This window comes from Gopherus evgoodei, chromosome 3, assembly GCF_007399415.2.
Source record: "Gopherus evgoodei ecotype Sinaloan lineage chromosome 3, rGopEvg1_v1.p, whole genome shotgun sequence".
NCBI lineage: Eukaryota > Metazoa > Chordata > Testudines > Testudinidae > Gopherus > Gopherus evgoodei.
In genome coordinates, this window is record NC_044324.1 from 138479175 (window position 1) to 138497152 (window position 17978).

The 17978-nt window shown below is 44.8% G+C and overlaps 1 protein-coding gene across 9 annotated transcripts in view; it reads left to right on the forward strand.

Annotated features, from left to right (window-relative positions):
- The window catches only part of KIF25 (kinesin family member 25), a 92275-nt gene that overhangs the window by 59078 nt on the left and 15219 nt on the right, over nt 1-17978 (forward strand). For all 9 annotated transcript variants that reach the window (XM_030556783.1, XM_030556784.1, XM_030556786.1 and 6 more), the window contains 3 exons: nt 9185-9259; nt 15240-15389; nt 16643-16819. In XM_030556783.1, the coding sequence (XP_030412643.1) occupies nt 9185-9259; nt 15240-15389; nt 16643-16819 (402 nt within the window). The remainder of the gene's footprint in view (nt 1-9184; nt 9260-15239; nt 15390-16642; nt 16820-17978) is intronic.

Genomic DNA, 17978 nt, shown 5'->3' on the forward strand with positions numbered 1-17978 from the left:
CTCTCCCCTTCATCTGTTCGATCCAGGCTAGAGCAGACACCATCTGGCAATCCCCAGCATCCATCCCACCCAGAGCAAGAGGGGTTGAACGGAAGTACATGGTGCCCTCCAAGGGGTATGAGTACCTCTATGTGCACCCCCCTCCCTGTTCATTGGTTGTACAGTCCGTCAATGAACGGGAGCGCCACAGCCAGCAAGCTCCTGTGCCTAAATCTAGGGAGGCCAGGCGAATGGATTTGTTGGGATGGAAAATCTATTCCGCGGGAGGCCTCCAACTCAGGGTTGCGAACCAGCAAGCCCTCCTGAGCAGGTACAACTAAAACACCTGGGAGGCGGTAGGGAAGTTTACAGAGTTGGTCCCGCAGGACTCCCACCAGGAATTTACATCGCTCCTGGAGGAGAGGAAGAGAGTTGCCTGGACCTCCCTACAGGCCTCGGTAGATGCTGCCGACTCGGCGGCTAGAACGGTCGCCTCTGGAATAGCCATGTGACGTATATCATGGTTGCAAGTGTCTGGCCTGCCACCTGAACTTCAACATACCATACAAGACTTGCCATTTGATGGACAGGGCTTGTTCTCACAAAAAACGGACCCCAGACTGCAGAGTCTAAAGGACAACCACGTAATTATGCGTTCGCTGGGAATGCATACGCCTCAGACTCAAAGACGGTCATTCCGCTCTCAGCCTCAGTGCCCTTACCCCCCACCTAAGCCAAGGCAAGACTTTGCCAGAAGACGAGGTCGTACCAACCGCAGACATCAGTCTGGACCTCAAGGGGGTAACAATTCCAGTCCCACCAAACCAACAGCGGGACCCAAATCAAACTTTTGAGAATGCACCCGAGAGCAGAGTACCAATTGCCTGCCAGGATCCCTTTCAGTTCTACAACCACCTTTCCCCGTTCCTCCCTGCGTGGTCCCAATTAACTTCAGATTGTTGGATCCTACGCACGGTGAAGCTTGGATACCATCTTCAGTTTGTTTCTCCCCCTTCCTCCCACCCCCCCTCCTCATCCCTCTTCAGGGACCCCTCTCATGAGCAACTCCTCCTCCAGGAGGTCCGGAGGCTCCTTTCAATGAGAGCTATAGAGGAGGTACCGGAGAAATTAAGGGGCAAGGGGTTTTATTCTCGATATTTCCTAATCTCCAAGGCAAAAGGGGGCCTCCGGCCTATCCTAGACCTGTGAGGACTGAACAAATTCATCAAAAAGTTCAAGTTCCGCATGGTATCCCTGGGAACCATCATTCCTTCCCTGGATCCCGGAGATTGGTACGCCGCTTTCGACATGAAGGACGCATATTTCCACATTGCAATTTACCCCCTGCACAGATGGTATCTGCGCTTTGTGGTGAATCATCAACACTATCAGTTTACGGTCCTTCCCTTTGGCCTCTCCTCGGCCCCTCGGGTCTTCACGAAGTGTATGGCGGTTGTCGCAGCTTCCCTCCGTCGTCGTCAAATACATGTCTTCCCATACCTCGACGACTGGCTTATTCGAGGGGTCTCCGAGGCACAAGTCATCAGCCATGTGACCATCATCAAGAACCTGTTCACACGTCTAGGCCTGATAATCAATTTGGAGAAGTCCACTCTGGTGCCTACGCAGAGGATAGAGTTTATCGGGGTCATGCTGGACTCCAGCCTTGCGACGGCCAGTTTACCCCCACATCGTTTTCAGGCTATAGTCTCCCTTGTACAAAGACTTCAGAGCTTTCCAACAACCTCTGCTCGCACTTGCCTTGGCCTCCTTGGTCACATGGCTGCATGCACATTCACCACAAAGCACGCCAGACTGCGAATGCGTCCTCTACAAATCTGGCTCGCCTCAGCCTATCATCTGGGCAGGGACGCCATAGACATTATACTCACAGTTCCGCCGAGTGTTCTGGGCTCCCTTGACTGGTGGCAAACGTCATCCCTGGTGTGTGCAGGTCTGCCGTTCCATCCACCCCAGCCCTCCACGTCCCTAACAACGGACGCGTCATCCCTGGGATGGGGTGCTCACTTAGGGGACCTTCGCACTCAAGGCCTTTGGCCGTCCCGGGAGTTGACGTTACACATCAATGTCTGAGAGCGGTCCGGCTGGCGTGCCGAGCGTTCCAACGCCATCTGCAGGGCCATTGTGTTGCAGTGTTCACGGACAACACAACGGCTATGTATTACATAAACAAGCAGAGAGGGACACGGTCCTCCCCCCCTGTGTCGGGAAGCGATCCAACTGTGGGACTTCTGCGTAGCCCAGTCCATAGATCTAGTAGCCTCCTCTCTCCCAGTAGTGCGGAACCCTCTTGCAGATCAACTGAGCAGGTCCTTCCTGTCACATGAGTGGTCCATCCGTCCGGACATTCTCCATTCGGTTTTCCGGAGGTGGGGCTTTCCCCACATAGACCTTTTTGCCTCCAAAGTGAACAGGAAATGCCAGTTGTTCTGCTCCCTACAAGGTCGCTCCCCGGGCTCCCTCTCGGACGCGTTCCTAATTCCATGGAAAGATCACCTCTTTATGCCTTCCCACCATTCCCTCTCATCCACCAAGTTTTACTCAAGCTCCGCAGGGACAAAGCCCGCCTAATTCTGATCGCTCCGGCTTGGCCGAGGCAGCACTGGTAAACCCTGCTGCTCGACTTTTCTCTGACAGATCCGATTCCCCTGCCACTCTGTCCGGATCTCATCATGCAGGACTTCGGCAGGCTTCACCACCTGGACCTGCAGTCCCTTCATCTGACAGCATGGCTGCTGTCTGGTTGAGCCAATCGGAGTTGCTTTGTTCCACCTCCATGCAGCAGGTGCTGCTGGGAAGCAGAAAGCCTTCCATGCGAACAACGTACCTCGCTAAATGGAAGCGCTTTTCTCACTGGTGCACCCAGCATGACCTTACTCCACAAACTGTATCAGTCCCCACTGTCTTGGACTATTTATGGTCCCTCAAAGAGCAGGGCTTGGCGATCTCTTCTATACGAGTGCATCTTGCAGCTATTTCCACCTTCTATCCTGGGGAAACTGGCAGTTCCATTTTTTCTCACCCCATGGTTTCCAGATTCCTCAAAGGCTTGGAGCTACTCTACCCTCAGGTCAAACGCCCAACCCCTACCGGGGATCTAAACCTCGTATTAACCAGGCTTATGGGTCCCCCCTTTTGAGCCTTTAGCTACATGCTCACTGCTGTACCTGTCCTGGAAGACAGCATTCCTCGTCATTATCACCTCGGCTAGGCGAGTCTCGGAACTTCGAGCATTGACTGTGGATCCCCTTTATACGGTGTTCCACAAGGACAAGGTACATCTGCGACCGCACCCGGCCTTCCTCCCTAAGGTGGTCTCTGCCTTCCATGTTAATCAGGACATCTTTCTGCCAGTCTTTTTTCCGAAGCCACATTCATTGTGCCGTGAACAACAGCTGCATACTCTGGATGTCCGCAGGGCTCTCGCCTTTTACATCGAGGGGACCAAACCCTTCCGACATTCACCTCAGCTATTTGTAGCTGTCGCAGAGCGCATGAAGGGCATGTCAATCTCTTCCCAACGAATTTCATCTTGGGTGACATCCTGTATTCGGGCATACTATGACTTGGCTCATGTTCCAACCGGTCATCTCACCGCCCACTCTACCCAGGCTCAAGTCTCATCTGCCGCGTTCTTGGCACATGTTCCCATCCAGGAAATATGCCGCGCGGCTACCTGGTCTTTCATTCACACCTTTGCATCGCACTATGCATTGATCCAGCAATCCAGAGACGATGCCACCTTCAGCTCAGTGGTCTTACATTCCGCAACGTCTCGCTCCGACCCCACCACCTAGGTAAGGCTTGGGAATCACCTAACTGGAATGGATATGAGCAAGCACTCGAAGAAGAAAAGACGGTTACTCACCTTTGTAACTGTTGTTCTTCGAGATGTGTTGCTCATATCCATTCCAAACCCGCCCTCCTTCCCCACTGTTGGAGTAGCTGGCAACAAGGAACTGAGGGACGGATGGGCCGGCAGGGGTATATATCAAGCGCCATAGCGGCGCCACTCCAGGGGGTGCCCTGCCAGCCCACCGAGTGTTGCTAGGCTAAAAGTCTTCCGACGAACATGCACGCGGCGCGCGCACACCTAACTGGAATGGCTATGAGCAACACATCTCGAAGAACAACAATTACAAAGGTGAGTAACCGCCTTTTCTATCTGCTAACAGAGAGTCAGTCAAGTTGTGTTCTATCTGCTGTCAACAGATTGAAAAACTCATCAGCACCAATATAGGGCAATTCACTTCCCATATAAACACCTTCCCAGTTAATCCTTCGTAACAGTCCTCAGAGGATCTCTTGAGAGATGCTTTGACATGCTTTAGTGAGAAATATCAAATCAGTTCAAGACAAATTGAGATGGAACCTCGTTGCCTTAAGATCGGGGATTTGGTGCTACTGAATATTTCAAATGGTGTGGGTGAATAATGAAACAGAGAAAAAGCAGTTTGGGAATGTTTTTGTGCAGCCAGATTGACCTTGAAGATCTGACTCGAAAAGCATGCAGCAATGTATGTATGCGCATGCATACATAACCAGGAGGTAGTTTTGTTATTCAGTAACTGTTTTCTCAATATAAGTATTTTACCATATCTGCATATTTGTAGGTATCTCTGTTTTTTTAAAACATGTCAGTGGAATGGCAAGACAAGCACAATTTGTCCATCAAGCCAGACAAGTGCCTATTCAGTGATTAAACAGGAAATACTTTTTAACACATGTAATTAGACTGTGAAACTCATTGCCACAGGATGCTATCTGGGTCGAGAATTCAGCAAGATTCAAAGGGAGACTGGATGTTTTTACGGGTAGCAAGAACACCTGGAGTTATAATAGTTAATGCTAACAAAAAAATTGGAAAGGCTATAAGCCCTCGTATTTCAGGGGCTAAAACAATCTCTGATTATTAAGGATTAGGATGAGACCTTCATGGGAGACAGATTATCCCACAGCTGCTGACTGCAGCATTTCTTGCACCTTCCTTGGAAATATCTGGTGCTGGATACTTGGCTAGATGGAACTCTGATCTGAGTGAGCATGGCGGTTTTTATGTTCCTGAGTCACTGGATCCCCAGACACGAGTAACTGCACACTGCACCATAGTAACTCTAACTCAGGAACCAATCCATGCAACAAACCTCAGTTCCAACTCTGTCCACATATCTACACCAGCGACACCATCACAGAACCTAACCAGATCAGCCACACCATCACCGGATCATTCACCTGCATATCCACCAATGTAATATATGCCAGCATTGCCCCTCTGCTATGTACATCGGCCAAACTGCACAGTCCCTACAGAAAAGGATGAATAAACATAAATCAGATATTAGGAATGGCAATATACAAAAACCCTGTAGGTGAACACTTCAATCTGCCTGGACACACAATAGCAGATTTAAAGGTAGCTATCCTGCAGCAAAAAAACTTCAGGACCAGACTCCAAAGAGAGACTGCTGAGCTTCAGTTCATCTGCAAATTTGACACTATCTGCTCAGGATTAAACAAAGACTGTGAATGGCTAGCCAACTACAAAAGCAGTTTTTCCTCCCTTAATTTTCACACCTCAGCTGCTAGAAGAGGGCCTCATCCTCCCTGACTGAACTAACCTTGTTATCTCTAACTAACCTTGTTATCTCTAGCCTGCTTCTTGTTTACACACACACACACACACACACACACACACACACACACACACACACACACACACACACACACACACACACACACACACACACACACACACACACCCCTGCCCCTGGAAATTTCCACTACATGCATCCAACCAAGTGAGTATTCACTCACGAAAGCTCATGCTCCAATACGTCTGTTAGTCTATAAGGTGCCACAGGATTCTTTGCTGCTTTTATAGATCCAGACTAACACGGCTACCCCTCTGATACCAGACACAGTTATATTTGTAGCGTACACAAACACTTTAGTCTGTGTTTGTACATGTAATGAATTAGAGTGGCAGGATCTTGGTCAATTATACACCTGAAGAACCTTACGGGTAAATGGTTAAGAGCAGAATGTGACATCCATTAATTTATATTTTTAATGTAGCATATATAAACAGCAGAATATTTGATTACATGCAAATTTACTATTTTATGTTGTTTGCTGCTACCCAAATTCCTGCTTCTAATCAGCTAATGGGTCAAAACATCTTGAAAAGATAATCATTCATTGGAGAATAAGGTTGAGCAGGAAGGGAAGGAAAAGTAGGGAGGCATCAGAAAATAAAGTTTGTTCAAAGAGACGTATCTACATTTATATGTCAAATTCTTAAGTGTGGATAATGATTTTTATATTGTCTTTGTACATCTTGTATAAACAAGACTGTACTTGTTTCAAGTGGTAATGTATAGGGAGTTACTTGGTCATGATGCTAAGAGAAGAGATGAATGAGTCAATGTCCTGTTTTATTATCATGAAATGGAGGAGGTTCTGATTTGTTATTTTCAGGTGTGGATTCTGAGCTCTTTGTACTTTGTTTTTAAAGGGGTAGGTGGTAGGGGTAGATTAAGAAGTACCCTATATGAACTAGCTGGGGTCTTTACTTGAGTTCGAAAAATGTGTACAGTTGGTTAAAGTATTATCATTGTTTTGCTCCAAGAGTTATGTTATCATTGCTACTTGCTAAGGAGTGGAAGAACTCATTCAATTTAATGATTATATCCCTCAAAAACTTATTTTTAAAAGCAACACACAACTCTAAACATAAAAGAAAAACATCTGTTTCTGTGCAGTGAAAAATGCTTATCAGAAGGATGGTCTTGTGGTTGAGGCACTGAACTGAAACTTAGGAATATTGGATTCAATTCTCTGCTCTTCCAGTCTTCCTGTGTAGCCTTGGGCACATAGACGATTCCTGCCTCCCCATGCTGGGGCATAATCTAAAGGAGAGGACATGTGGCCACCCCAAATGTCTTCTCTCCCCAGGAAACCCCCCCGTTCTGCACCAAGCCCAGAGCCACTGTGCTCTCCCCACCCCACGTTACCTGCCCAGGCTCGGCTGCCAGGGACAGGGCCTGTGTATGCCATGGGGGAAGAGGGGCACTGGTTCGCTTGGTCCCTGTCCCTGACAGCAGGGCCTGGGCAGGGGGCAGCCTGCTGCTTGCCCCAGCTGCAGGGACAGGGGCCGAGCGAGCCAGAGTCCGCTCTCCCCTCCAGCATGTTTCTAGCTTACTTGGTTCCTCACTCCTGCAACCAATCCCAGGCAGGGAGCAGGCTGCCGCTGCTTCCCAGCCAGACTCTCTTAGGCAGAAACAAGCAGCTCCATCGCACTACCCTCCTGGCTACCAGGGAGAGCAGCCAAATGTGCCGGGGGGGAGGGGCGTGTATGAGGTGCAGGGAGAGAAGGACAGAGCCCCTCTCCGTCCCTGCCCCTGGCAGGCCAATCTGAGGGAGGGCACTTGATCCCACATGCTCTCCCTACACATCGCCTCTGCTTGGGCAAATCACAGTGTCTCTCTGTGCCTCAGTTCCCCATCTGGAAAATTGAATTAAAGCACTGCCCTGCCTCACACAGGTGTTATGAGGATAAATTCAATGATGTTTGTGAGATGATGAGATGCTGTGATGCAGGGAGCTATACCAATAGATATTTAATAATGAAAAGGTGAAATGTTTGTGGTGCTACCCTTCACATATGTACCATGCCTCCATAAACTCATGCTTCAGGGTTTCAGCCAGCCACCTGCAGGGGTCAAGAAGGGATTTTTGCCTCAATGTATTCTGAGAGGGTTTTTTATCTCTGAAGCATCAGAGATGGCCACGGCTGGAGATGGAACATAGGCAGGGTTCGGCTAGTGATCAGAGGTGTTTTCTCTCAAGTGCTTGGCTGGCTGGTACTTGCTCACATGCTCAGGGTCTATCTGATTGCCATATTGCCATATGTGGAGTTGGAAAGGAATTTTCCCCCAGGTCAGCTTGGCAGTGACTTTTGGTTTTTTTGGCCTTCCTCTGCAACATATGGGTCACTTGCCAGGATTATCTGGGTATATTTTACTTAATCATTTCCTGCCATTATGGAGCCCTCGAGCACTGTTGCACCTCGGTCCCTTTTATTCTCTTCCTGTGGCACATAATAGTCTAGAAGTTCCCTGTGGGTTATAATACTTTGGTGTCATTTTGGTGGTTGGCTTTAGTGTGTGGGTGCTTGGCGGTGTTGGTGGCCTATGCAATACATGAAGTCAGACTAGCTGATCTAAAGTGGTCCATTTCTGGCCTTAAACTCTATGACACTATGAGAGGGAGCACATGCTGAGTAACCCCATTCCCTGGGAGAACAGCCAGTGCCCTAGGGAATGAGAGAAGGGAGTACTATGCCTCCTTAATGTCATAACACAGGAATCAGGGTCTCCAGCAGCCAAGTGACAACTGGGAGAAAACAAAGTGTGGGTCAGTACAGCTGGGAGTAGTCTAAGGAGACTGCTGGGACCTGGTGATTGGGCGGGATTAGCAGAAGGATAGTCACCAATGCACAACCCTTTATTTATTTTTTAAAATTCCTTTTAGGTACTCTGTTCCCAGTGTTCCTATCTCCCTGAAGCAGCTCTGTGGGTGCAAAGAATTCATATCCCCAGGAATCTGCCCCCCTTAAAAATCACCTCATAAAAAAGACCACAGCCCCTCCAAAAGACAGGAGTAGAACCTAGGAATCTGATTTCCAGTCCCCTATTCTAACCACTGAACCACACTGAACAAACAAACTACTTTTTTAGATCTTTGTGTCTCCCCTGCTCCAAGACATTTAGTGTGTGCATCTCTTCTAGTATATACCAAAGGCAGCTCAGACTTCTCTACACAATCTGCAGGGCTCGGCTGTGCCCTACAGTGCTCTCCAAATTCTCTGCCTCAGCTACCTGAACAAAGTAGCAGCTCTAGTAGCTCAGCTCTTTTTTCTTGCCTCTTCTTTTCCTAGCTCAGAAAGCCAGTTTCAGAACAGCAGTGAGTAGTTTCCCTCTACTGATCTTTCTGTCTCAAAGGTAAATAAGTATTCTGAAACACAATCTGTAATTGTTGTTGTCATAGAAACACATCAGCAAACCCTGAGTTGTGCGTTAGTGGCACTCAGCAACTGACTTTTATTTTTCTGGTCTGTGTTATTACACTGGAAATACAGTGATCATTTTTGTTCAGTGAATCATTCCATTTTCCTCCCCCTCAGAGTTTACAGTGCTGCTGAGTCTCAAGACACAGTGTTTGCAGATGTGCTCCCTTTGCTTACATCTCTGCTAGATGGGTAAGTTGAAAAGTAGGAGGAAACAATGTAAAGCGACACAACCAACTTGAAATCCATTCAGTTTTTTAAAAATGACTTAAAGAGTTATTTCCCAAGTTCTCTTGCCAGTTTTTGTGGGTTTACAATCACATTTTCAATGCTGTAATCTGACAATCACTCAGTATTAGGATATTCTCGCACTCACACAGGAAATAATGGAAGTGACTATTTTGAAATTTTTATCAAAGTGGACAAATTGGAAAAAAAAGAGATAAAATTATTTTTCTCTGGCCTCTTTCAGTTATAGTAAATATAGGTGCCACTTATAACAGAGGTAAAACAAATTCAGACAAGTGTAATTTCTTTTTTAAGTTAATAGTATATTTGTTTTTATTTTTTCTGCATGATAAAAATTTATGCTGTGCTAAATTCTGAAACATTTTAAAAAATAATAGGCAGTGTGACCTACCTTTCTTCAATAGCATTTGAGGATCTTAAGAATTAATGATCCTCAGCTGTAGATTTTGAGACAGCATCAAATAGATTCCCTGGAGTTAAAAACAGTTTTGGAAACTACACTCCCAGAAATAAATATTGATACACATTTTAATTACTTCTGGCCAGCAAAACCATTAAGGCTAATTTACAGTCCTCTGGAAAAAAGGCCTTGAAGTGATTGTAATTGTAAACAGTGGGAATGAAACAGAAATCCATTAATTACTTCCTTTCCTCTCTTTTTCTTTCTCTTCCTTGCCTGATCCAACTCAACTGTGGATGTTCTTTTTCCATCTGATTCAGATTTCCTTCGTGACATTGTCTCCATGATGTCATATGAATCATGTGGGTAGCCACATGACCATGGAATCATAGGCTCTGACTCCATATGCGCTTTGGGGCTGAAGCACTCATGGAAAAAAAAATAGCGGGTGCTGAACATCCACCAGCCACAGCTGATAGGCAGCTCCACCAAACAGCTGGTCGTTGGTGCTGCCAAACAGCTGTTTAGTGGCTTGGGGAAGCATTTGGAGGAAGGTGGAGACCAGTGAGTGGACAGTGGCCTCAGGGAGCAGGTGCAGATGGGGCAGGAAGAGGCAGGGGAAGGGAGCGGAGTGAGAGTTGGGTCTCAGAGGAGGGGAAGAGCAGGGATGGGAAGAGGCAGAGTGAAGACGGGACTTTGGGGGAAGGGTCGAGGCCTTGGGGTGGAGCACTCCAGGGAAAAGTAAAAATCAGCATCTATGCATGGAACCTTTTTTTTTTTTTTTTTTTTTTCTTTTTTTGAATATTGACAACCCTTAGGAAATGCATGCTTATCCCTTAAGCCTGGGATTCCACAGACCAAGGCTACAAGTACCCTGCCCCTTAAACTGCCCTAGCAGCTCAAAGTGACCTTAAGGCTGCTCTGATGAGGCTGCTGAGGATTCCCCAAGTGTGTAGAAGTCTTAGCCACCCCACATACTCACACAGCGCAGGGGGTATGGAAGGGTGAGATGGTGACAAGAGAGAGTACCTGAGGGGATAGAGCTTGAATGTGATGAGTTCTGCTGATCCAAATGGCCCTTAAGGGACTGCTCTAGCCACTACAAGGTAAAGTAACCATAACTTTCACCTGGGAACACCACATGATCAGGAATAGATCTAGAGATGGCTTAGAGTTACTGTTGTCTCTTCCCACTCTTCCAGCTGCAGAGAGCATAAGCTTGTCTCAGCTCAGGATTGTGCCCTAGGTCTCAACCTACTTATCTATCTATGTGCAGTACTTTCAATTAACCCCAGTGCAGGTTACATGTGTATATTGAGAGAAGCTTCCACGTATTAGTATGCTCCTTTCTAAAATCTCTGTCCTGAAACTTCATATTCATTTAGGAAATGTTCTGTTATTGAAAACTTAAAGGTCTGTGTTTTTTTCAGGATGCACCATTTAAACAGCAGACTATCAGAAAAGGAAAGGCTCCTGCATCAGTCATGTTTCTGAACAGCCTTCCTATTATAAATGTGAAACAGACATAATTAAAGTTATCTGCCCCTTCTGGCTGCTTCTAGTCTGAGCTCCAAAACATCCACTTATAAAAAATGGAGTTTGTGGTGGGGTTTAAACATCTTTTTAAAATTACATTGTATTATTTTTCAGTGTAAGCATTCAGGAAGAAAAGATTGTTCCTTTACAAAATAGAAAAAAAAAACAGACTTCAAAGTTTAGAGTTCCCAATACAAGCTCAGCAGGGGATTAAAATAACATCACCTTCTCTCACAAGATTTAAGAGTAAATTGTGCTCATTTTTTAAAGAAAAAGGAAATTCCTCTTACTTTGATTTCCTGGATTGTGTTCCCCTCTGGTCCTAACTCTATCAGAGTGAGCATTTGAGGTTTTTTAGATGCTGAGTGCTATTAAACTTAATAGTTGGTATTTTAGTTTAAAAGTAAAGTCTTTTTAAGAACGATATAACTATGTGAGCAAATGTGGAAGAAAAAGTTCAAACACAGAAATAAGGATTTATCAAAAATTTTTGTAGATTAGTAATTTTGGGATAAAAATGGTATAGTTCATTTAAAGCCACCCTGCTGCAACTAAAAAATAAGCAAAGTTAACTAGATAAAACTCAGTCTGTATTAATTCTGTCAGTTGCTTCTATTTCTTCTGTTGAGACACCAAACAATTCGTTCTAGAGCTAACCTGTCTGGATTTAATACCCCGTGACGAGTCCCAACTCTCTTTTACCTCAATGAAGCTCTTTTTGGCTTTAGCAGAGAGGGCATATAATTGGATTATACCCCAAATCAAGATCCTTGATACTCAAGGTTATGCAAATATACTTGTCTTCAAACACTTATATTTAATCCCATTATCTGTAAAAGTATTAGAATTGTTCTGGCATTAGCCAATGATGCTGAATTTCTTAAGTGTAAATGGCTAGTAACTAAGAGGGAAGCTGAAGTAGCAGGAATATGTGGAATTAGCAACTTTTATATATCCATACTTGAAAAAACCCAACCAGCCAACCAACCAAAACCTTTCAGACTTCCATCCTCTGTTTCCTGGGGAAACCCAGTTAACTACAAACTAAAGACTGTAATTTTGTTTACAAGCATGTCCCATTTTATTTTTAAAACTCTATGTTCAGTCACCCAGGCCTGTAGAACCTATATCTTGATTAGACAGTGCACTTTCAGGGTGGAATTTTCAAAAATGTATTGACTTGTCTCAAATTAGTGAGAGTTTTGCCATTGACTTCAGAGACAGAGTTAGGCCAACAATGAATGTTTTTTGAAATCCCATCATCAAGATTTGCAGCCTGAGTTTCCAATCCTTCCACTTTTGTTATGTTCTCTACATTGTTTTCCGTTGTAGTCTGAGTCCTTTAGCCCATCAAGTCTAAAGTCCAGATTTGTAGTTATTATTGTCTTCCAATCTTGCAGACTTGCTCCCCATCTGGGGCTGATCCTCAGCAGGGGTAAATTGTCATAGCTCCATTGACTCAGATCTATGACTGTTTACTGCTGTGAGGATCTGCGCCCTCTCCATGTCAGCTGCAATGCTATCAGTGTTCATCCTACCAAACCCACTCTAAAAAACTTTCTTAGGTACAGCAAGGTCACTTGTAAGCTGAGAACATAACTCTCTACAGTGTCTGTCAGGACAGTGTGTAAAGTTTTGTGATCTGAAAAGATAAACAAATAAAAAAAATAACAGCTGAGTCAATGGAGCTCAGCAAAGCACATCTTTTCTGTTGCCCACACATGCCTGAAACAGCATGTTAAGAACAGGACAAAGATGCCAGGTTCACAGAGCTAAGTTTTTTAATCCTCTTCACGATTCAGTTATCACCAGGGGCGGCTCTAGGTATTTTGACGCCTAGCACGGCAGGCAGGCTGCCTTCGGCGGCTTGCCTACGGGAGGTCCCCGGTCCCACGGATTCGGCGGCACGCCTGCGGGAGATCCACCGAAGCCGCGGGACCAGTGGACCCTCTTCAGGAATGCCATTGAAGGCAAGCTGCCTGCTGCCCTTGTGGCGACCGGCAGAGCGCCCCCGTGGCTTGCCGCCCCAGGCATGCGCTTGGCATGCTGGTGCCTGGAGCCACCCTTGGTTATCACCTAGTTGGAATGCAAGCTTCCTCACACTCTGCCTGTCAGACCTAGGCCTTGTCTTCACTGTTTTTATCTCTATGCAACTAATGAACTATTCCCAGGCACAGTGGAGACAAGGCACTTTAGTTTTACTGTGAGGTAAATTAGGCAAGGTCAGCACAATACCCAGCCTGTGATTGATGTTACATAGTTTATCTCCGGGTAAGACAAAGTACAGTACCTTATCTCTGCTGTGTTTTCAGCTCTGGTTAGCTCATGAATGTTAGTTACTCTGAGGAAACACACCTTTATTAGCAGTGAGACAGGGCCCTAGTTTTTACTACTAACAAAACTAAAATTAATGAAGCATGTAAACTGCCATTTTGCACTCACTTTGTGCAAGACAGCGGGTAGCAAGCTTTGGATCTTTTATCTGTGGACTGAAGTGAAGCGAGTTGGGACCCCTTGCTTTCAATTCCTGGCTTTTCCACTGACTTGCTCTGTTGACATGGTAATACTAAATTACTACCTAGGGCCTTGTCTACACTACAAAGTTGCAGCGCTGGACTTAGGGTGTGTACACACCTGCAGGGCATTACCAGCGCTGCAACTCCCTGTTTGCAGCTCTGGCCGTACACCCGGTCGTGCCTCGGGTGTAGAGGATCCAGCGCTGGATCACCAGCGCTGGTCATCAGGTGTAGACACTCACCAGCTTTTTTGTTGACCTCCGTGGAATAAGCAGGTATCCCAGCATACCTGAGGAAGCCTCTCTGGTAATTAAGCAAACTCCACTGCCCTCCAAGCAGGTCTCCTTCCCTGCGGTGTGCTCTGGCGTTCCCCGACCCCCCCCCCAAGCAAGTCTCCTTCCCCGCGGTGTGCTCTGGCGTTCCCCGACCCCCCCTCCAAGCAGGTATCCAGCCCCGCGGTGTGCTCTGGCGTTCCCCGACCCCCCCCCTCCAAGCAGGTCTCCTTCCCCGCGGTGTGCTCTGGCGTTTCCCGACCCCCCCTCCAAGCAGGTCTCCTTCCCCACGGTGTGCTCTGGCGTTCCCCGACCCCCCCTCCAAGCAGGTATCCAGCCCCGCGGTGTGCTCTGGCGTTCCCCGACCCCCCCTCCAAGCAGGTCTCCTTCCCCGCGGTGTGCAACAGCGCTGCAGCGTGGCCACATCTAACACCACTTGCAGCGCTGGTTGCTGTAAGTGTGGCCACTCTGCAGCGCTGGCCCTATACAGCTGTACTAATACAGCTGTAGCAACCAGCGCTGCAAAATTGTAGTTGTAGACATACCCTAGGTATTACTTAGTCCTGCCTTGAGTGCAGGGGACTGAGCTAGATGGCCAACTGAGGTCCCTTCCAGTGCTATGATTCTGTGGCCTACTCACTTAGGGCTGGTCTACACATAAATGTGCATTGAAATACAAAAGGTGTGAATTAAAATCAGTTTTGTTATTTCAGTCCAAATCTGTATGTGGATACTCTTGTTTTGGGGAAGAAAAAAAAAGTGGTGTGAGGCAAGGTATGTAACAAATGGACTATTTTAACTAAATCAACTTTAGCCACTTTTATTCTGAAATAAGGGTCCACAAACAGAATTGCATTTAGGATTAGTTTGTACCTTTGGGTAGTTTGTTGCAAATTTGTATGTATCCAGCTGTTAATTTTATGGCTTAGTTTTCCCATCTGTTTAAAAAAAAAGAATCCACCTCAGGGATATTGTGAGGGTTACTTAATTTACTTTATCAAAAAGTTTTCAGATCTACAAAAAGGCCACATGGAAATATGTATTTTTATTATTACTATTATATTATATTATGTTTTAAAATTAAATATTTTAAAATAAGCAATGATATTTTTCCAAATACTTCTTGGTTTAGCCATTTAAATACCAAATAAATTTGTTAAAAAACTGGCATAAGAAAACAAGGCCCTTTTGATTTTCAGATACAATGTGTGTATTATGGCTTATGGACAAACAGGGAGTGGGAAGACGTACACAATGTTGGGACCGCAATCTGAGGATGATGTCACTCTTTCAATAGAAGATGAACCAGAGCTGGGAATTATTCCTAAAGCCACAGAAGAAGTCTTCAGGTATTGCTGACCATGAGAATGAGAATAACGTTTGAGTGCCAGTTTTTACATTGCAGTTGTATGCAAAAGGGAAAAAATGCACATTGTTTGCAGGATTGTTGTAGCTGTGTTTGTCCCAGGATATTAGAGACACAAAGTCGGTGAGATAGTATCTTTTATTGGACCAACTTTGGTTGGTAAAAAAGACAAGCTTTTGATCTTACACAGAGCTGTTCTTCAGCACGTGATATTCTTGCTGTTCAGATTTAACTTTTCAAGATGATTAACAGTTAATTATAGTGGCTTTGGTGGCAAATCCATAGTTAAGTTTGAGTCTAAATTTTCATTCTACACTCTTTCTTAACCCCCCTGTAACATTTTACAAGGTAACTTATTGGTTTGCATATTGGAGTCATTAAAATAAAGGAGGAGAGTGAGATATTTTTCTGGAACTTGAACAGCATTTGATTTATTTTCCACTTAGGCCTTATCTATATGGGATAACTTACTTTAGTATAACCGAAGGTGTGAATTAAACCCAATATAGTTATACTGATATAGTTCTCTATGTGGAGGCACATATTCTTATACACAAGTGCTATTTTCTTGATTTAGCTTATATTGCTTAGGAAGGGGTTTAAACTAAACTACACCAAAAAAAGGCCACTTTTATATTAGAGTGTTTAACTGGGAAAATTGTCCTTTGTAGACAAGGGCTTAATTTATAAATTCTCTGGATTTATTTTAGCCCCAATGTCTTGTGCATTTTCCCCCATACTCTCAACAGTAGTGTCAAGTATCAGAGGGGTAGCCGTGTTAGTCTGGATCTGTAAAAGCAGCAAAGCCCTGTGGCAACAACAGTGGGCTTTCACAACCCTATACTTCCCACACAGATGCTGCTCTTTAGGTCTTAGGAATTGGAGAGTTTTAAATCCTTTGGCATATCCCAAGAGTTATTGGTGTCACAATAGTAACAAGACATTAGAATCGCCCACAGTCCAGGAACAAATAGTATAGGGTTGAAATGCAACCAAAACAAGTTAATTTTCTTCCTGTGACATATTTACTCTATAATTTAAGTGCATACATTCTTGTTCTTCAACCTTTACATTAACGTGGAAGGCAACATACTCTCATGATTGTGGTTGTTTGATAAGTACTTTCATCGGACTATAATCAGCTCTGATGCAACTCTTTCTTAAGGATGGTTTACTTAGGATTTGATTTCAGCCATTTTAGCTTTGTTTCATTTTCTTTTCTGTAATTCTTTTCAGGATTATTTCAGAAAAGCCACCAGGAAGTCATTGGGTTGAGGTTTCTGTTGTAGAAGTGTATAATAATGAAATTTTTGATCTTCTGGCCAAAGACAGCTGTGGAAGAGTGTTCGGCGTTAAACGTGACGTTGTCACAACCAAGGAAGGCAAGAGCGATGTGCCATTGCTTACCTATGAGTGAGTACACAGCACAATAACTATTGCAATATCATGATCCAGTGTTGTTATAATATGTGTCAGCTACAAGGCATGGAGACATAATTGTTAGCACTGATGAGTATTTCTAAGCATACATTCCTTCCCCGGTACATATAAAAGCCCTGGATGATTCCATTTACTGTTAATATTTCACTAAGACTTCAATTAATTAGGTCACACTTGGCTTTCAGTCTCAATTTGAATATTCTGCAGTAATAATAATAATAAAATTAATATTGGTTTATATTTATACACCACCTTCCCTCCCAAGATGTGTTATAACAGTTGTATATACCCTATGTACAGCAGCCTTGAAATGCAGTCAGCTGTATGGCAGGGATGGCAGTCAAGTAGCAAAGCAGTTCTTAGCACATTGTGAAAAATGGGAACAATGTGAAAAAGTCTGATAGAACTTTATAGAAAATGATAACCTTTTTGTGGATTTTTTTAGACCATTGTGTAGAATTTTATGAAATAGGATAATTAAAAATACTTAAAGAAAGAATAGCCCTCTGTATTATATTTTGTGGGATTTTGGAGTAACTTCTATAGAATCCTGTTGGTTTAATTCCTGTTAAAGTCTGTGAGACTTTTCCATAAGGGCCAGGAAGAGAATTACGTTCAAACACACCAGAGCAAACCCTACTCTTCAGAAAAATGTAGTAAGTCCTTAATATTCACACAGAAGAGAGAGGATTTCATTTTATAAGTTGTCACCCAAAATACTTACCCATAGTACATATTTTAGCACTCTGCTTATCTCATTTAGAAAGATTAACGTGGTGTTGACACTGCTGGAATTTAAACCTGTGGTCCCAGAGAGGCTAGGTCGTTCAAACCAAAGGTGTAGATTGCTAAGCCATCCTTTCTAATTTCTGTTCTCTATATTTTTAGATAGAACTTTTTCTACAGCATATATGTATAATGGGTTTGATTCTTCTTTACAGCTGTTCTGACTGTGCAGCAGGGCCTTAAAGTGGGCATAATCTGCAGCTACACTCAGGGCCGGTGTAACCATTTAGGCGACCTAGGTGGTTGCCTAGGGCGCTAGGATTTGGGTGGCGCCATTTTCTTCGGCAGCAACTGTGGTGGTTGGATCTTTGGCTGCCTCACCACCAGCATTTAGGCGGAGGGAGCT